The 19,990-nt window shown below is 46.1% G+C and overlaps 3 protein-coding genes across 7 annotated transcripts in view; all 3 read left to right on the top strand.

Annotated features, from left to right (window-relative positions):
• The window catches only part of ABHD6 (abhydrolase domain containing 6, acylglycerol lipase), a 53,629-nt gene extending 50,589 nt beyond the window's left edge, over window positions 1–3,040 (top strand). For all 4 annotated transcript variants that reach the window (XM_081247457.1, XM_081247454.1, XM_081247455.1 and 1 more), the window contains one exon: window positions 1,914–3,040. In XM_081247457.1, the coding sequence (XP_081103583.1) occupies window positions 1,914–2,090 (177 nt within the window). In that variant the 3' untranslated portion in view covers window positions 2,091–3,040. The remainder of the gene's footprint in view (window positions 1–1,913) is intronic.
• A 7,561-nt stretch (window positions 3,041–10,601) lies between these two features.
• Window positions 10,602–17,363, top strand: RPP14 (ribonuclease P/MRP subunit p14). 2 transcript variants are annotated; one of them, XM_081247241.1, is made up of 6 exons: window positions 10,602–10,827; window positions 13,499–13,596; window positions 13,697–13,781; window positions 16,148–16,224; window positions 16,662–16,740; window positions 17,191–17,363. In XM_081247241.1, the coding sequence occupies exons 2-6, from the start codon at window positions 13,520–13,522 to the stop codon at window positions 17,245–17,247; spliced, it is 375 nt and encodes a 124-aa protein (XP_081103367.1). In that variant the 5' UTR covers window positions 10,602–10,827; window positions 13,499–13,519; the 3' UTR covers window positions 17,248–17,363. The 2 variants fall into 2 exon arrangements, with proteins under 2 accessions (XP_081103367.1, XP_081103366.1); XM_081247240.1 differs by lacking the exon at window positions 10,602–10,827 and adding an exon at window positions 10,879–11,109.
• On the top strand, window positions 17,351–19,049 carry HTD2 (hydroxyacyl-thioester dehydratase type 2). The gene has a single exon (XM_081247242.1). The coding sequence runs from the start codon at window positions 17,366–17,368 to the stop codon at window positions 17,870–17,872; it is 507 nt and encodes a 168-aa protein (XP_081103368.1). The 5' UTR covers window positions 17,351–17,365; the 3' UTR covers window positions 17,873–19,049.
• Window positions 19,050–19,990: the final 941 nt, after the last annotated feature.

Raw genomic sequence — 19,990 nt, 5'->3', positions numbered from 1 at the left:
GGTTAGGACTTCAACATATGGATTTGGGAGGGGGCACAATCAATCCATAATAAACCCTCCAAAGAAATACTCATTTATACCCCAGAAGCTCCCCTTTGGTTTGCAACTGTTCTTTAGAAATCATATCTTATTGAAAGTTCTTGGAAAGTTAAAAGCAAGAGGAGATGGTGGGAAATGGAGCCCACAGGCAGACAGGATTACAGTGTCTGGTAAAGGGTATCTAGCGGTCTTATGCTGTTGACAGTCGTGAGAAAGGAAATTAGAGTAAAGCTTTCCCTGTTGAGACAGCTCCCCTGTGGACACCAAGGTGAAAGCCACCATTGTGAGCCCTGGGCAGGCTGCACATCCCCACTGTATGTGTGTGAAAGCACAGGCAGGAACTCAGGCTGCACCACAAAGGCTCACGACTGCGGATGACCCAGGAGAAGAGACTGGGGAGGGGGAGCCAGGTCTGTGCGCCTGGCGCAGGTGGAGAGGCAGCGGTGGTGGTGTCAGTGTGCAGCTATCTCCCATCGGCCAGGTGCAGCCGAGAATGCACAGCACAGGAACGGAACGAGGGCATCCAGAGGAGGGAGGCCTCCTGTGCTTCCTTCGCACAAGCCAGGGACTGAAAGCAGCTTTGTGGACGCCTGATAGGAAAAGTGGGACCCAGGCTGGGCCAGCAGGGAGTCATTCAGTCAGAAATCAGTCAGAACAATGAAGGCCTTTCTTCATTCTAAAAATCCCAAAGGTGATGTGGGCTCTCAGGGACCAACAGGGAGAGGCGGAATCCTGTCATGCTCCCCATAGGCTGTTCCTTTTTGCATTTGTGCAGCCCAGGGTGCTCTGCGTTCTGCTCACCCTGCTTCCCAGTGGGTGGCAAATCTTGGTTTTAACGATCTGGGTTGATGAGACTAAAGCTCAAAAACAGACAGGGCTCGAGTTTGTTGGGGTTTTGCTCTTGCTGTTATGGATGGAGAGGAGGGCCCTTCTTGTCTGGGATGAGTTGAAGGTGAAAGTGATTAAGAGAAGGGGAGTGAATACAAACCCGACACCAAAGGAGGGTGTTGGGGAGAAAGTCGGTAGGTTGGCGTTAAAGTAGCAAGGTAACCCAGGTGAAAATGAAATTGCGTTGTTCAAAAGGTGTTGGCCCTGGAAAATTGGTGCCCTCCACGTTGGAAAAACACTCCCTGTTATTCACAAACTTCAGTGCCGGAGGTCTCACAGCTCAGGGACCCCCCAAAGGACCTTCAGGAGATACTCCTCCAGCTTGTGATAATTAGTCTTCCCCTCTTGCGCGTCTCCTGTGTGGACTCCCCACAGCTTGGGCTCCCCTAGTCCAGGGGCAGGGTGCGTTCTCCTGGCCCAGCCTGATCACATCACTGGCCGCTGTCCTTGACACAGCCCCATGGTCCCCAGCTGCCCTCAGACTGAGGCCTGACTCCTGGCGTGGCTGGAGGAGTGGACCCCCTCTGTCCCACCCCACATCCATCCCCACTCAGACAGCACCAGGCTCCTTGCTGTCCCCTGCATTTGCCATGACCTCCCACCCTTGGGCTGCTCCCTCTTCCATGAATTCCCCTCCCGTGTGGTTTCTCAGCTCCCAGGATCCTCCCCTATCAGAGTCCTCACTACATTGCTACATCGTGTTGCATTTGTCTGCTCTCCTGTTTGGCTTCCCCACCAGACCAGGATGTCCTCAGGGCAGGGACTGTGTTTCCGCCTCAGTAATGCCGCCAGCTGCACACCTCCTAGCGCCGAGTTGCAGGATAAAACATGAGGCATGTGGTCACTTCCGTCAGACAGCCACAAGCCCCAACACTGAAGTGACTTCGTCCTAAAAATCACCCCTGCCAGGCCTGGATGGGAGTTCTGTCCACAGAGCACACAGGGGTCTGAACCTTTTCCGTCTAGTTTCCTCTCTCATCCTGCAGGTGCTCGATGTGTCTGGGGCGGACATGTTGGCCAAGTCAATTACCAACTGCCAGGTGGAGCTCCTGGAAAACTGCGGGCACTCGGTGGTGATGGAGAGACCCAGGAAGACAGCCAAGCTCATTGTCGACTTCTTAGCTTCTGTGCACAACACAGACAACGACAAGAAGCTGGACTGAGGCCCCAGTGGCAGCCTGCACTCCGCACCCAGCATCCACTTCCATCTCCAGAATCTGACGCAGCCACCACTTCTCAGGGATCCTGCCCCAAATGCGGTGGGAGCGCCAGCGTCCCTGAGGAAGCCAAGTCCTCCTCCAGCCCCAATCTCTACAGATCTGCAGAGCTTCGGGGGCTATGAGGAAAACTCCAAGATGTTTTTCACAAAATGCACATTCACATGGAACGAAATAAGAAAACCCATCCATGAAATCTACCCAGAAGTCTTCAAGTTCATGTCACAAAGCGCCCACATTGGACCATAACCACCGAGGACATTTTCTTTAAGATGTTCCTCACAGACTGAGGCTCGAGGTATTTCTGTTGCTTCTGACACTCTCCCGTGCATGCTCAGTGGCTGTTTTAGGAGCGTTAGTCCCCATTCACCAAGCCCCTCTTGTTTATGTCTAATTTAAGTTTTACGTAGAGTCCCATATGTGAATGCAGCCCGTCAACTGCAAGACCACGGAGGAACACGGCAGGCTGTAGAAAGTATTTACGCAGAAGGGGGTGTTCTGCCTTGCCAGCTCTCAGAGCAGCAGAGAACACAGGTGGGTGATTTGACCAGCACCCCTGTGTCAGGTATGTCTTGAGTGAACCCGGGACAGCTGCAGTACAAAGAACACCTGGCAGGGTGGGTTCCCTGGGAATAATTTATTATTTTTAAAAAAGAACTAATAAAGCAATAATGTTCTAGACATCTATCTAAATAATCAGACTCGGGTTCCGCTCCCAAGCACCTCTTTTCTATCTTGCTGTGCTGTTGAAAACCCTTGGATGTAAAATACTAGTTTGTTAATGAATTCTGTGAATTCTGTGAACAGTAATGTGATTGAAAATAAATCTAAACTGCTGTAAAAGTGACTGCAATGACATAAAATAAATTTAATAAGTCTAGATCAGCAACATACAAGTGGTTTCTGGTTTTGGGGTTTTTTTTAACATCTTTATTGGAGTATAATTGCTTTACAATGGTGTGTTAGTTTCTGCTGTATAACAAAGTGAATCAGCTATACATATACATACATCTCCATATCTCCTCCCTCTTGTGTCTCCCTCCCACCATCCCTATCCCACCCCTCTACTGGTTTCTGGTTTTTTTTTTTTTTTTGCGGTATGCGGACCTCTCACTGTTGTGGCCTCTCCTGTTGCGGAGCACAGGCTCCGGACGCGCAGGCTCAGCGGCCATGGCTCACGGACCCAGCTGCTCCGCAGCATGTGGGATCTTCCCAGGCCGGGGCACGAACCCGCGTCCCCTGCATCGGCAGGTGGACTCTCAACCACTGCGCCACCAGGGAAGCCCTGGTTTCTCTTTTTAAGCTCTTAATGAAGTGCAACGTTGGCAGATGTTCTGTTAACTTTAAAATGTGTTTTTTAAAGTAAGGCTTGTTCTACAGGCATTGGAAGACCTTGCTTGTATGAGTTGCTACTTTCATTTCCAGAAATCATGTTTGCAGTTTTTATTCAATTGAAATTATATATCAATTTTAAAATATTTACTTATTTATTTATGGCTGCGTTTGGGTCTTCGTTGCTGTGCGCGGGCTTTCTCTAGTTGTGGTGAGCGGGGGCTGCTCTTCGTTGTGGTGCGTGGGCTTCTCATCACGGTGGCTTCTCTTGTTGCGGAGCACGGGCTCTAGGGCGCACTAGGACGTCAGTAGTTGTGGAGCATGGGCTCAGTAGTTGTGGCTCACGGGCTCTAGAGTGCAGGTTCAGTAGTTGTGGTGCATGGGCTTAGTTGCTCCGCTGCATGTGGGACCTTCCCGGACTGGGGATTGAACCAGTGTCTGGCAGGTACTTAACCACTGGAAGGCAGATTCTTAACCACTGCGCCACCAGGGAAGTCCTGAAATTATATATCAAAAACAAAAGGCATGAGTCATCAAACTGTTCCTTTTGACTCTCTTCTGTGGCATTTAGGAACCTAAACTCCTCAGGAGATTCACTCTTTCAAATCTTCTTACAGAGTCTGCAGCCATGTAGTTCTGGAAATAAAGTGAGAACTTGGGTGAACATTGTGGTTTAAATTGGAATTCAGGACTTGGTCTGAATATTTTAGTTTATCAAGGAAGAGTAGAATATAGATCTTAAAAACAAGAGATGTGAAAATGTGACATCAAACTTGTGGGGTGCAGCTAAAGCAGTGCTCAGAGGGAAATTTATAGGCTGAAATATGTATATTAGAAAAGAAGAAAGGCTAAAAAATAAATAATTTAAGCTTCTATTTTAAGAAGCTAGAAAAAAAAAGTAAATAAATCAAACCTAGAAAAAAATAGAAGGAAATAATACAAATGAGAGCAAAAATCAATGAAGTAGAAAAGAAAGTAGATATTTGACATGTTGCTTGTTCCAGTCTCCCATATTCACCAAAAATTCTGAGCCTAGTAAGGCTCTGGGAGGAGTCAGTCTTGTTAGGTTTGGGTAGCGAGAGATGGTTTCCTTGGGGTCCCTGAAGAAGCCCCAGACCTGGGATAACTACCCCAGATCATTAAGCCTATTAGATGCAGGAATTGTTATGTCCTGGGTTGAACTAAGAATCAGGTCCAAAGGAGCCACTGCACTGCACCCTCAGTGGGGTCATCCAGAAAGGGGCATGTGCTGGCCATCCCATCTGGAAGGATAGTGGGCAAGGTCTGCAGGACACGGCTCCCACCTGGAAGTGGAAAGCATTCCACTGTCGCTGGAAAGCATCACTGGAACCCACACCCCCTGCAGTGGAAGCACAGGGTCTTAACCACTGGACAGCCAGGGAAGTCCCTTGAGAGGTTTTTTTTTTTAAATTAATTTATTTTTGGCTACATTGGGTGTTCGTTGCTGCACGCGGGTTTTCTCTAGTTGTGGCTTGTGGGCTCTAGAGTGCAGGCCCAGTAGCTGTGGCGCACTGGCTTAGTTGCTCCACAGCATGTGGGATCTTCCCGGACCAGGGCTTGAACGCGTGTCCCCTGCATTGGCAGGCAGATTCTTAACCACTGCACCACCAGGGAAGCCCAAGAGTTGTTTTTGACAAACCTGCAAAGTGGGTTTTCAAGGTTCTCTCTTGGCCCTGCAGTTCTGGTCCCACGGTGCTAGGAAGACTCGAAAGCAGAAAAGCACATCTCCCTCTTGAGCCCCACTTCCTGCCTTTGTGATTATGAAGAGCCTGCTGGTTACTGCCCCACTGGGCCCTCTGGAGTGTCTTTAATGATGGTCTTAGAAAGAAGAAAGGGGTCAATCATCACAGCCCTCCCTCAAAGACTGCCCGAAGCTTCTGAAATAAGAGTGGAAAGCCCCAGCAATCACAGCTGGGCTCTTGCCTCACTGCCTGGAGCAGGGTTGTCTAGGCTGCTAAGGATGGAGCCTCCAGGCAGATGTTGAAGAGGCTGAGGTACCAGCAGTGTTTAGAACTCAATCTGCCGTTAGTCTGGGCGTCTTGTTCTGGGCAGAAGTGACACCAGGAGTGACTGACGCAAGACATTGGATGGAGCTGCCCGTGTGTGTAAGTCTATCTTCTAGTTCCCCATCCCAGGGAAACTTACTTTTTGCTTTGTCCAAAGGAGGTCCCCAGAAAGTACTGGGAAATTGTAATGTATGTCAGGCCAGGCTGAATCATGTAAATTACATGACTGAATCATGTAAATGTGCCAGGTGCTATTCTAAGTGTTTTCCATGCATCACCTTATCAAGCTCTCACACAGCCCTAAAAGGGACATAGGACACTGTGCCCATTTTACAGCCAAGGAGACCAAGGCATGGAGAGGTAAAGTGTCTCGCCCAAGCTCACACAGGTAACAAACAGAAGCCTCTTGGTTTATGATTGAAGGTGTCTTGCAAAAACAGTGCTTTCACCGGTTCAGGCAGGAGCTCTCTTGCTCAATTTCCAGCAGAGCCTGGGGCCCTGTTGGCTCACCTAGACCAGGCCAGTGTGTGGCAGCTTCAACCACAGATCACTGAGGTCACACCTTGGGCCCCTGCATGTGGGATCTAGTTCCCTGACCAGGGATCGAACCCGGGCTCCCTGCATTGCAGGACGGATTCTTTACCACTGGTCCACCATGGAAGTCCTTGGGGTACAAAAGCCTTTCTGTGTTCCCTGTTTCCTGTTTGTAGAAAAAGGCTTTAGTCTCCTAGGCCCTCCCTGAGTTCCTGAAGAGCAGATTCAAGAAGTTACTAATTAGGAAAGTGAGGGAATGCAGAAACAAAGTAAAAGCAGTCAAGAAACAATAGTTCAGTAATAAAACACAGTCCTAGTTCCTCCTGGAGGGATATACCTAACAATCCGACACATATCTTTGAGTTGCTCTGCTGGAACTAAGACCCCACCCTACCCCCCCTGCAGGTGGAGGATGGTGACTACATGCCAAGCACAAGCACTAGACCCCAGACAGTTTGGAACCAGAAGGTTAATGATTAGGATTCCTGAAACATCACCTGTTACCTCACCACCAAACAATTGGAAGAAAGTCGTCCACCCTGCAGCTCTCACCCCAAATGTTGCCTTTAAAAGCTCTTCCCTCAAAGCTGTTGGAGAGTTTGGGTCTTTTGAGCATGAGCTGCCCCTGCTCCCTGCTGGGCCTTGCCATAAACCTTTCTCTGCTCCAGACTCCGACCTTTCAGTTTGTTTGGCCTCACTGTGCCTCAGGCACATGAACTTGGGTTGACCAAGTCTTTTATTAAAAGTAGCAATTTAGGGGCTTCCCTGGTGGCGCAGTGGTTGAGAGTCTGCCTGCCGATGCAGGGGACACGGGTTCGTGCCCCGGTCTGGGAAGATCCCGCATGCCGCGGAGCGGCTGGGCCCGTGAGCCATGGCCGCTGAGCCTGCGCGTCCGGAGCCTGTGCTCTGCAACGGGAGAGGCCACAACAGTGAGAGGCCCGCGTAACATTAAAAAAAAAAAAAAAAAAAAAAAAAGTAGCAATTTAGGACTTCCCTGGGGGCGCAGTGGTTAAGAATCTCCCTGCCAATGCAGGGGACATGGGTTCCAGCTCTGGTCCGGGAAGATCCCACTAGCTGTGGAGCAACTAAGCCTTTGCGCCACAACTACTGAACCTGTGCTCTAGAGCCCACAAGCCACAACTACTGAGCCCACGTGCCACAACTTCTGAAGCCCTTGTGCCTAGAACCTGTGCTCCACAACAAGAGAAGCCACCACAATGAGAAGCCCGCGCACCACAACAGAGAGTAGCCCCTGCTCACTGCAACTAGAGAAAGCCTGTGCGCAGCAACGAAGACCCAACACAGCCAAAATAAATAAATTAATAAATTAATTAATTTTCAAAAAGTAGTGATATATTGGGTCTATTTCAGAAATGTTTGCTGAAAAACTCTTAGGCCGGGTTTGAGAGCATTTTTTTAAAAAACTCTCATAGTCTCTGTCTCTTTCCAAGTCTTTTTGTCTCTGTCTCTCCTCCCCCACCCCTTGCCCCATCTCTGTTTCAACATTTTGTCTCATACCCGTTTGTCTCCTTCACCCACACAGATACTCTTAACAGTTGGAAACCTGACTCTTCTGATCCTTCAATCTTTCAAATCTTCCAGCGTCACTCCTTTAACCATACAGACTGGGCTTTCCTATCAGCCACTTCTCCCTCCCCCTTTCATCCCTCCCACACTGGACGATGTTCATACAACCCTTCCATTCCTGGAAAGGAGGCAAAAAAGCAGTGCGAGTGGTCACAGATGGCTCAGTGGAAATGTCCTCAAGTTACCTGCCACAGTCAGGGCCAGAGGGCAGTGGTGCTGGGGCTGCTGTCCTGGTATCCCCAGCTACCCTTGCGGCCCAGTGTTGCTCTCTGGGCTGAAGATCATCAGGATATGGGCCTGGGGTTGCCAGTGCCTGTGATGGGATGAGGGTCTTGTGGGACCATAAGTCTAGTCAGGATGAGGGAGAGGATGTCCTCTGAGCAACAGGACAGCCCCTCTCTCTTGGCTCCTAGAAGAAACTTTCTTTCCATGGTTTCTGGATCTTTGGTCTCTAAACCCTCAGGACAATGACTAGGAACCTCAGGGCACATGTAGAAGGCTGCCAAGCTCCAGCAGGGGATGAGAGGAGAAGAAGGGATTCTTGGGGGGCAGAAAGTGGCACCAAGGTGACAATCCCAGTGACCCAAGGTGAAAGCTGGCTGGGATTGGGTAACTGTTACTGAAGGGCAACTGTTAGTGTGAGTGTAGGTCTGCAGTCCCTTACCACACCTCACAGAGCCAGATGTGATACCAAATTCAGAAATTTTCAGACTTTACAGAGGTGGTATTTTATGTATACCATACGTTGTGCACACCCCCAGTGGGATCTGGGGCAGCTTTACATGATCACATGCATTCGTACTTCTGCTGTATGCTCTATGCATATCCACAGCAAATGGGACAAAAGCTATAAAGAGCTTCACCTCAGTTTAGATTAAGCATTATGCCAGATGAAGAAAGATTTGGTTTCTGGATTTTTCTTGGATTTCAGGATTGCAGATAAGGGACAGTGAACCTGCACTCCCTGTCCCCTCTCTCTTACCTTGGTGGGTGGGGGTTGGAGCTGACATCTTGAGGAAGAGTCTGTTCTTCCAAGTTGGAAGGAGAGGCATGCAGATGGGTGCAGTCCAGGGCTCTGCCTTGTGACCATTAGGGGCAAGTCCTGAATTTTTTTTTTTATAAATTTATTTATTTATTTTTGGCTGTGTTGGGTCCCCGTTTCTGTGCAAGGGCTTTCTCCAGCTGCGGCGAGTGGGGGCCACTCTTCATCGCGGTGCGCGGGCCTCTCACCATCGCGGCCTCTCATTGCGGAGCACAGCCTCCAGACGCGCAGGCTCAGCAGCCGTGGCTCACCGGCCCAGTTGCTCCGCGGCATGTGGGATCCTCCCAGACCAGGGCTCGAACCCGTGTCCCCTGCATCGGCAGGCGGACTCTCAACCACTGCGCCATCAGGGAAGCCCAAGTCCTGAATTTTATCTAACAATTATCAGTATTATAAAAGTGATGCCCTGTCACTTTAAAATAAACAAAATGAATGCTAAAACATTGTGAGCATCTCCTATACCCTCCACACAGCCCCACCTGTCTTCCATCAGTCCACTTGGAACCCTTCTAGACATTATACTTATGTATATATGTATGTATGTGCACACATAGACACGGACATATGTGTAACTGGACGAGGCCGGTACTGAACCCAGGTTTGACTGCTTGCCGCTTGAAAGGTCAGTACTCGAGAAACAAGTGTTGGTGAAAAAACTTGTTTTATTCAGGAGGCCAGCAACCTGCGAAAATGGTGGACTAATGTCCGAGACCATCTCCTAGTTGTGGGTTAGAGGACAAAGGTTTTAAAAGGGAGTTTCAGGAGTGCACAAGCAGGGGGCTACATGCAGAACAGCACGGTCAGCTCCAATAATCATCTCGAGATGGGTCGTGCAGTGGTCTGGTCAGCGTCATCTTGGTGTTTGTAACATGTACTCAATCAGTAATTTACTCCAAGGTTGGTCCGCTTCCACCTCCTTAAGGTCAGCCCCTGGAATTCTCAAACAAGCAAGATTAATTCTCTCTCGTAGTTAGACATGGAAGGACTTTTGTACCCGGGAAGGCTCCACAGGGTCCTGCTTGGTTTCAATCCCCCCTTTTCTTTGCTACCCTTCAATCCTCAGGGGAACAGGGGTGGGACAATAAAGGGAATAAAGTTTTGGATAGAGAGACTAATCATAAACTTGTCAAGGGAACTCAGTTTTCGGGGGACTCGGTAGGAGTTGAGTGCCAGACACAGGATAGCAGTGGTGAGCCAACAAAGACAAGGCCCCAACCTCATGGGCTTTACACTCAAGTTTTGGCAGCCCCGAGGCCCTCTCCCATGTATACCCCTGACTCATATCACACAATTGGTGGTAATAGGGTGCAGTGTGGAGAGAACCATCTAAAGTCAGATGGCCCAATCCACCACTTACAACTGTGATCTTGGGCAAGTAACTTAGCCTCTTGTGCCTCAGTTTCCACCTCTGTAAAATGGGGATGATCATAATAATAGTCACTTTAGGACTGTGTGAGAGTTCCATGAGATAACATATATAAAGGTTTTTGCATAGTACCTGGCACAAAGTAAGCACTTGATTGTTGAATACACACGATATGTTTCACGAGTGCAGGGGCCATATCGTCTTGTTCCCAGTGCCTAGCACATAATAGGGGCTCAGCAAGTACTTATTCAATAAACGAATAGATGAAACTTGGCTTACATTCGGAAATAGGACCATCTGGGTTTTTTTATGTCAACCCAGACAGAACACCTACTATGCGCTGGGAGCCACAAGAGACACTGAGAACCGGTTCTGCCCTTGGGGATTGTTTTATTTAGGAGATGCTCAGCAGAAGAGACGCTAGATATAAATTTTTTGAACGAATGAAGGCATAGATGAATGATTACGAAGCACGCTCCCGGGCACAATAAACATGCCCTGAGTCCCTTACCCTATGCAGACATTTGCGCACTCGGCTTTCTGCAGCGTGGGCACTAGAGGGCACTAAGCATGGCGAGTCTCAGATTTCACAGTCACGCCTGGGTCCTTAGGAGAACCTCGCGCGGTGACGTCATATCCTCCCTAGACGTCACGCATCCGGGGGCGGGACAGAGAGGAGCCAAACGTAAACACCCCGGAGTTCGGGCCGCAGGCTTCGTGGGAGCTCCAAGCCTTGGTGGATTCTTGCAGGGAAAAGGAGTCCGGGAGGCGTCAGACCAGTCCGACGGAGAGCGGGTAGGCGGATAGCAGGGCGGCTGTTTTCCGGGAGTGAGCTCAGTTGGCCGCACTGGTGACGTATGGACGCGCGCGCCAGGGGCGCATGCGCAAGGCGGAGGGACGGCGGGCAGCGAGGTTCGGGCAAAGGTACCTACCGCTCCGGTCGCGGACGCCAAGGGCTGAAGGCGAGGCTGGGCCGCGAACCTCCCCGTGCCTCTCTACAACGCGGTCTTAGTCGCGGAGGGTGGCCGAGAGGACCGAACGGGTCACGTGTGCAGAGCGCATGCGCCCAGCCCCCAGGTGGGCGCTAAATTAATGGCGGACGTTAGTCTAAAAAAGTTGAAAACGACTTAAGTGCCCAACAGTACGGGATCGAGGATTCTGTTTTTTTTTTTTTTTTAATCATTGACTTCGTCCCAAAGTTATATATTGACTGCTTGCTGTATGCGATGTATTGTTTTAGGTTTTCGGGAAACATCAGAGAACAAGACAGAAAGATGCCTGTTTCTTTTAGAATGTATATTCTAATAGGGCGGGGGAGGGAAGTACGAATAAAGAATAAATGAATTTCACAGTTATGTTAGAGGGTGGTGAATACTATGAGGAAAAAGTAGAGCAGTGGCATGGGGGGACGACATTAGATCTAAATGCCACTGGAATAAATGGAGGAATGAAATTAAGCAAAGCTATGAAGGAGGTAAGGGAATGAGCCATGTGGCTATCTGGAGGAAGAGTATTTACAGCATGTGGAAAAGTAGGAGGGAGGCCCAGAGGCGGGAGGGAAAGAGCTAGGAGGCCTGTGTGGTGGGACTGAGCAGGGGAGAGCGGTAGGTCACGGTGGTGGGAGGAACCAGCGGTACAGATCACGGCTGTAAACACTTTGGCTTTACTCTGAAACGGGAATCTTTGCAAGGTTTTGAGCAGAGGAATGATGTGGTTTGGATGGTTTTTAGTAGGGTCACTCAGGCTGCTGTAGAGACTAGATTGGGGAGGGAAACAGGGACACCTATTACTAGTAGATCAGGTAATGAAGAGGGCGGAGCTATCCCTCACCCTGAGGCTCAGCCCTGTCAGAGGTGACTGCTCAATAAACACTTGCTCCTTCAGTCTTTTTTTTTTTTGTAAAATAAACATAACATAAAATTTACCATTTTTAACTGTACAGTTCATTGGCATTAAGTACATTCACGTTGTTGTACAGCTATCACCATTATCCATTTCCAGAGTAGTCCTGAAGTCTTTGTTGTTATTGGCATCCTAAGCCTCAGTCCAGTCTCACTCCCCTACCTCAAGCAGCCAACTCCTCTAGGGTAGTCCGTAACACTTAAAAAACACCTGTCGTGTGCCGGACAATGAATGGAATGATTGAGGGTCCTGTTCTCCTTGCCCCTTTAGTCGGGGAGACTCTGGTGATGGGGAAAGAAGCACCAGGTAACTATTGCTGCAGTCCTGAAACCAAAGATAACTCTTGAACATACAGGCCTCACACTACCACCATTTGATCAATCCTGTATTCAGAAAGTGTTGAATACTCTGTGCCAGACTCAGTAAATACTCGTGTTTGTTGAATGGATGGTTGGATGTACCTTCTTGACCCTGACTTCTCATTTTTTCTTGAGGTCATTATTTGGGAGTAGTTGGAAGTGGGCCCAGAGAGGTTTTTGTAAATGCTGGTCTATAGCTATGTGACCTTGGAAAAGTCTCTTTCCTTGGTTCGGTCTCAGTTTCCTGGTCCCTTTAGTGGGGGAACCAGATATTAAACAAATAGACAATATTAAGAGATTGTGTAACAAGAGAACCTAACTTAGGGTGTCACAGAAGACCTTCCTGAAGAGGCAGTATTCCTGGAAGAGGTGAACTTCAAGCTAAAATTTGAAAGATGAGTAGGAGCTATCCAGAGTGAAAGTGAGGTAGGAGTGGAGCCAAAGGTCAGAGATTCTCTACAGGGGGACTAGCATGTTCTGAGTTCTTGAAGGTTCCAGATCTGTTAGAAATGGCTTGAGTGTCCATTCCAGAATTCCTCTTAAGAACTTTGCTGTTTAAGCTCAGTCTTTTGCAAGCCTGCCAAATAGCCCTGTACAGGCCTGGCTTCTAGACAGGGAACAGGCAGATCCAACGTGGGGGGAGGCCAGAAGAACTACCACCCCTCATTCTTCTGTTAATGTTCTATGTTGACTGAGAGTAAATAAGAAGAGGGTCTTCGGTCCCAGATTTTACTCCTTTATGCTTTTTACTTTTTTTTTTTTTTTTTTTTGTATGAATAGGCATCATGCCAGAGTGGTCTTGAGGCAGCTCAGGAGTGGTTGGAATCTCTGTGTGCCTCTGGGCAGGTGTTAGCTATCTTTGCTGAGCCTCAGTGTTCTCTTCTCAAAAATGGGAATACTGATAGCTTTTAGCTCATGGGATCATTTTGAAGACATGACCTAAGTCATGTAAAGTGTTTAGCACAGAGCTGGGTACTCAGTAAGGGAAAATGTTTGTTGGGATTAAATAAGAGTACGGTGGTCTGGCGTATATAAAATATAGAAACTTCCGTTGTGTCTGTATGGGTAACATCAGTTTGACCAGAATTAGATATGTTATTGTACTAAGAGTTCTTTTAAAAAATCATATAGGTCAAATTCTCATTAAAAAAGTGAAAAATAGCTTGTATCTTGGTAATTTCTAGCCCCCTTGACCCTTCGTGTAGGTGTGATCAGCACTGGAAAAGATGCCAGCCCCAGCTGCCGCATATGAAAGAATAGTTTACAGAAATCCCTCTGAGCACCACTACATGAAAGTCTGCCTGTAAGTTCAGTCTCCTGAGTTTTATTTTCGACTACTTTTTTATGAATGTGAATGGCATGAAATTTCATGCAATGCATTTTTTAAAAAATATTTTTTACAGAGAATTTCAAGATCATGGCATTGGACTGAATGCTGCACAGTTCAAACAGCTGCTTATTTCAGCCCTGAAGGACCTGTTTGGAGAGGTATGGAATCACTTGGTAGTTTGAACACTCCTAAGGTCTTTGTAAGACATAGTGAAAGGACACTTTTCCCAACATTATTTTAAAACTTTAAAACCACATTTGAAACTGCAGAAGCAGACTTTCAGAAGTGATGAGTTTTGTGTAGGTTTGTTCTCATATGCCTTCTAGTTGACAAGAACTTGTTAGACAAATGTTTAGTGTAGTGCAACTCAGAGTATGGTGTAGACTGGCAACCTGCAAACTGCTGGGGGTTTTTTTTGGTTTTTTTGACTGTTGTGGCTTGTACCAGAATGTAAATGAGCACACTGTTTCCTTTACTGAGACAGTCTCCAATGAAAAAAAACTGAGCTGAACTAAGCAGTGTGCTCACTGATATTGTTGATTTCCACTCTGGTGCAGCTCCTTATCACAGACCAGCACTTTGAATAGTCTGTTTTGCATTCAGTTGAAAACAAGTAGAGTTTTGAAGAGAGAACAAAGACAGATGATTCTCAGGAAATTATTTCCCGATACATATATTCTATCAAATTAAAATCTGTCAAGCACTCATCAAAATTAAAAACTTTTACTCTGCAAAAGATTCGGTTTAGAGGCTAAAAAACAGACTACAGACTGAGGGGAAGATATTTGTAAACCACATATCTGACAAAGGACTAATATCTAGAATATATTAAGATCTCTTAAAACTCAGTAGTAAAGAAAAAAACCCAAACACGCCAGTTAGAAAATGGGCAAAAGTGGGAGTTCCTTGGTGGCCTAGTGGTTAGGAGTTGGCGCTTTCACTGCGGAGGCCCGGGTCCTATCACTGGTTGGGGAACCATCCCGCGTGCCGCATGGCATGGCACGGCGCAGCCAAAATACAAAAAAAAATTCTTAAAAATGGGCAAAAGATATGAACAGACATTTCACTAAAAATGGTATACAGTTGGCAAAGAAGCACATGTATGGAAAGATGTTCAGCATCATTAGCCATTAGGGAAATGCACATTAAAACCACAATGACACATTACTACACACTTGGCAGAATGACTGAAATGAAGAATGGTGATAACACTAAATGCTGGTGAGGATGCCGAGAAACTAAACCACTCAGACATTGCTGGTGGGCATGTAAAATGGTACAGCCACTTTGGAACACAGTTTGGCAACTTCCTTTAAAAAACTATGGTAGTTTTTTTTAAACTACTGTACAACCCAGCAATTGCATACCTGGCTGTTTATCCCAGAGAAATGAAAACTTATGTCCACACAAAAATGTGTACACAAATGTTCATAGCAGCTTTATTGGTAAGAGCCCCAAGATAGAAATAAGCCACATGTCCTTCAGTGGGTGAATAGTTAAACTATTGTACATTCATACCGTGGAATATACTCAGTAATGAAAAGGAGTAAACCATAGATACACCTGACACATTGACCGAATCTCTAGAGAATTATGCTGAGTGAAAAAGCCAATCCCAAAAAGTAATATACTGGGTGATTCCATGTATATAATGCTCTTGAAATAACATAATTATCATAATTATATAATCTAGAGAAAGATAAGTGTTTGCCTGGGTTTAGGGATGAGGAGGAGTGGTGGGTATGGCTGTAAAGGGGGTTGAAGGAGAGAGCCTTGTGATGTTGTAGCTCTTTATCTTGATAATGGTAATACTTAAATTACCTGTATGGTAATATTGCATAGAACTACACATATATATGTGTAAACAAATATGAGTGCATGTATAATTGGCAAAATTGGGATAAGGTCTGATTTATTAATTTCGGTTTTCTGGTTTTGATATTGTACTGTAGTTATGCAAGTTGTTGACACTGGGGGAGGCTAAGTGAAGGGTGCATGGAATCTTCCTGCACATTTTTTTTGCAATCTCATGTGACTCTAATTTTTCAAAATAAAAAGTATGAGGGAAAAAAAATCCATGCACCCTCTGTATGTCAAGTATAAAACCTGGTTCCTGGGGATGTAGTCGTAAACAAACAGACATGGCTTCTGCCTCATGGTCTTGGTTATTTTAGTAGGAAACCATCTTGAACAATTAATGGCAAGAATGATGAATATCTTGAAACAGGAAGTCTGTGGGTCCTGTATGTGGAAGAGCGTAGCAAGCAGTTGAGCTTAATCTTGGGAATCAAGGAAGGAGCAATTTAAACAAAGACTTGAGAAAGGTAAAGAGGCCTTAGTAATATGAAGAGGTACAGGAAGAATGTTCCAGGCAGGGGGAAGTTATAAAAAAGCAGGCCCAGTACTCCAGTCCATTAAATAACATACTGATTTTTTGGAGAAGAAAAGCAGTTGACAGAATTAGTTATTAGAGTTCAAGAGTAATGATGATAATAGTCTGCTGACAGCATTATTCCATACTTAGGTTGGTGCTGCTTTACCCTTGGACATTCTAACCTACGAAGAGAAGACCTTGTCAGCCATCTTGAGAATATGCAGCAGGTACGACAGACAGTGGAACACTTCTGGTTTAACAGAGCAAAGAAAAAAAGAGCAAAGGTGCTCTCTTCTGAGAATGAGAAGCATTTTGTCATTGTGAACTCCGACGAGCTTTTGGAAGTTTAAATTGGGGAGAATATGAACATTCATCCACCAGGAACTTACACCCTAGAGAGCCAAACTTGTTATTTGCTTACAACTGTAGTGTTTCCCAATTGATAGTCAGGGTTGCAAACTCAGAAGTGTATATTTTAGAAACATTCCTGACTGAGGTTCATTTTTTTCTTTGCCTTTGACATACTGTGCTTTTATTTTTAAAGTTTTCTTATTTTAAATAGGTTTTCTGGTAGAAACTGCTTTCTGGACCATAACAAACAAAAGTACTAGGGAGATGTTGCAGGGACAAATCTTTACTTAACGCTTTCTCGATCTTTCCGTAGTGGCCTTGTCAAATTGTGGAGCTCTTTGACCCTGTTAGGATCCTATAAAGGCAAGAAATGTGCTTTCAGAGTGATTCAGGTAAAGACCATTCCTTCACATATTCCAAATGAGGCTGAGTAGTAGACCAAACTACTTACTAATATGTGTCTCATTTTTGCGCTTGCATAAATCTAGTGTGGTTAACATCATCCAGCTGGGAGGGGAAAATTCGGGGCTTCATTAATTACAAAACCGTGAGACAAAGCACGTAGGTTTTAAATTGTATGGGGGAGGACTGGGGATAAAACTTGGAACACCTGTGGAGGAGTCTTCACTTCTGTTGCTTAATGCCTAGCGCCTAATGTATTGGAATGCCCTTTCTGAGTTTATCACGACCACTCACTTCGCTAAGGCTAGCTCTCAGGATGCTCTTTAAAGTGCTACTACCAGTTTGGCTTATCCTGTAGAATAGGGCACGTTTCTACATTGTCCTGTGTTGCAGTGCAGTTTTCTCCTGATACTGCCTTAAACTTCTTCTTTCTCTTATAGGTTTCTCCATTTCTCCTGGCATTATCTGGTAACAGTAGAGAACTAGTATTGAATTGAATAGTCTTCAATTTCAGAAGTATTCCTCGCTCTCCAAAGTACATTTTGGCACCAGCATAATGTTTGAAGACTTAAGCAGCCTAAAAGCTCCTGTTGATGGAATTTGAGACCTCTGAAGATGCTCCCAGTAATTTCTAGCCATCGCCTTTGGTGGGGTAGGCTTCAGAGGAGTATCTGCCTGAACCAAGCAGTGCTAAACAGGCAGCACTTACAGCATGTGCACATCAGAGTTGGAGACCGGGCTGAACTCAGTAGGGCCTTCACACAGAGGGATGTGGCTATCTTCTCAGAATTAACAGGGGATGTCAATCCTTTGCATTTAGATGAAGATTTTGCAAAACACACCAGATTTGGAAAGACGATTGTACATGGAGTTTTGATCAATGGACTTATTTCAGCTCTCCTAGGTACTAAAATGCCAGGGCCAGGCTGTGTATTTCTTTCCCAGGAAATTAACTTTCCAGCCCCTTTATATGTTGGGGAAGTTGTTACAGCTTCTGCAGAAGTGAAAAAGCTGAAGCGGTTCCTTGCTATTATTGCGGTGTCATGTTTTGTACTAGAAAGTAAAAAGACTGTTATGGAAGGCTGGGTTAAAGTTATGGTCCCAGAAGCGCCCACATCCTGAAATATGTCTTTAAAGATGCAAGTTCAGGCATCAGTATTACTATTATTGAACAGCCTCTGAGGAAAACAGGGATTGCCGTTCTTCACCAAGGAGGGGCTGATGGACCCATAAACCCACATTGGTGGAGGGGAGCTGGTAGAGGAGTGTTCCGTGGTCCACTTATGCTTTGGCCTTATGCATCACACAGGCTTAAGTATATTTATCATCTGTCTAGGCTTTTAAAACTGAAAAAATAGGGAATTCCCTGATGGTCCAGTGGTTAGGACTCTGGGCTTTCACTGCCATGGGTGCGAGTTCAGTCCCTGGTCGGGGAGCTAAGATCCCGCAAGCTGTGTGATACAGCCAAAAAAAAACCGAAGAAGGGACTTCCCTGGTGGCTTACTTGTTGAGAATCCGCCAGCCAGTGCAGGGGACACGTGTTCGAGCCCTGGTCCGGGAGGATTCCACATGCCACAGAGCGGCTGGGCCTGTGCACCACAACTGCTGAGCTTGTGCTCCGGAGCCCACGAGACACAACTCCCGAGCCCGGGTACTACCAAAAAAAAAAAAAAAAAAAAACCAAAGAAAAAGTGACTAGAGGAAATCAGAGGTGGGCTTCCTTGGTGGCACAGTGGTTAAGAATCCACCTGCCAGTGCAGGGTTCACGGGTTCGAGCCCTGGTTCAGGAAGATCCCACATGCCATGGAGCAAGTAAGTCTGTGCGCCACAACTGAGCCTGCGCTATAGAGCCTGTGAGCCACAACTACTGAGCCCACATGCCACAACTACTGAAGCCCACACCTAGAGCCCGTGCTCCGCAACAAGGAATGCCACCGCAGTGAGAAGCCCAAGCACCACCACGAAGAGTAGCCCCCGCTCTCCGCAACTAGAGAAAGCCTGCGCGCAGCAACGAAGACCCAATGCAGCCATAAATAAATAAATTAATTTAAAAAAAAGAAAATCATAGGTGATTCTAAGGTCGGACATTGTGTCCAGGCTCCCATGAGGTGCCATTAAAAAATATATATATATTGGGAGAGTTATCATTTAGCTTAATGTTCTACTTTTAGGATTTCAAACCTGAGAAGATTTGCGTTTGGATAAGAGAAACCTACCTATATCTGTGTAGAATAAGTTTCTCACTGAATTTATAACTAGCTAGCATTTAATAATTGAAGGCAACTATAGAAGATAGGTCATCTTTGAACACCTATCTTTTTTTTTTTTTTTTTTTTTTTTGCTTTATAACAAATTAAATCAGTTATACATATACATATGTTCCCATTTCCCCTCCCTTTTGCGTCTCCCTCCCACCCTCCCTATCCCACCCCTCCAGGCGGTCACAAAGCACCGAGCTGATCTCCCTGTGCTATGCGGCTGCTTCCCACTAGCTATCTACCTTACGTTTGGTAGTGTATATATGTCCATGCCGCTCTTTCACTTTGTCACAGCTTACCCTTCCCCCTCCCTATATCCTCAACTCCATTCTCTAGTAGGTCTGTGTCTTTATTCCTGTCTTACCCCTATGTTCTTCATGACATTTTTTTTCTTAAATACCATATATATGTGTCAGCATACAGTATTTGTCTTTCTCTTTCTGACTTACTTCACTCTGTATGACAGACTCTAGGTCCATCCACCTCATTACAAATAGCTCAATTTCATTTCTTTTTATGGCTGAGTAATATTCCATTGTATATATGTGCCACATCTTCTTTACCCATTCATCCGATGATGGACACTTAGGTTGTTTCCATCTCTGGGCTATTGTAAATAGGGCTGCTATGAACATTTTGGTACATGTCTCTTTTTGAATTATGGTTTTCTCAGGGTATATGCCCAGTAGTGGGATTGCTGGGTCATATGGTAGTTCCATTTGTAGTTTTTTAAGGAACCTCCATACTGTTCTCCATAGTGGCTGTACCAATTCACATTCCCACCAGCAGTGCAAGAGTTGAACACCTATCTTTTACTAGTAAATATTCTTAGATTCTGTTCTTCAGCAGTTTCTGGGTCAGAGTTTATTGTAATTTGTTACTGTTTACACCAAGATGGTAATTTGTTCAGTGTCACTTGCCCTTCAGATGGTTTTCCTGTTATCGGAGGAGGGCTTATGTGCAGATTTGGACTCAGTTATAT

The sequence above is a fragment of the Mesoplodon bidens genome, assembly GCF_964165515.1.
Source record: "Mesoplodon bidens genome assembly, chromosome: 10".
Classification (NCBI taxonomy): Eukaryota; Metazoa; Chordata; class Mammalia; order Artiodactyla; family Ziphiidae; genus Mesoplodon; species Mesoplodon bidens.
This window is presented reverse-complemented; position numbering and strand designations above follow the sequence as displayed.

What these genes read in the sequence shown, in the direction of transcription:
- RPP14 (XM_081247241.1), top strand. Translation starts at nt 13,520, where the DNA reads ATGCCAGCCCCAGCTGCCGCATATGAAAGAATAGTTTACAGAAATCCC. An exon ending in TGAAGGACCTGTTTGGAGAG is followed by an intron (nt 13,782 to 16,147) that starts GTATGGAATCAC and finishes TTCCATACTTAG; the next exon opens with GTTGGTGCTGCTTTACCCTT. An exon ending in ATCTTGAGAATATGCAGCAG is followed by an intron (nt 16,225 to 16,661) that starts GTACGACAGACA and finishes ATCTTTCCGTAG; the next exon opens with TGGCCTTGTCAAATTGTGGA.
- HTD2 (XM_081247242.1), top strand. Translation starts at nt 17,366, where the DNA reads ATGCTCCCAGTAATTTCTAGCCATCGCCTTTGGTGGGGTAGGCTTCAG.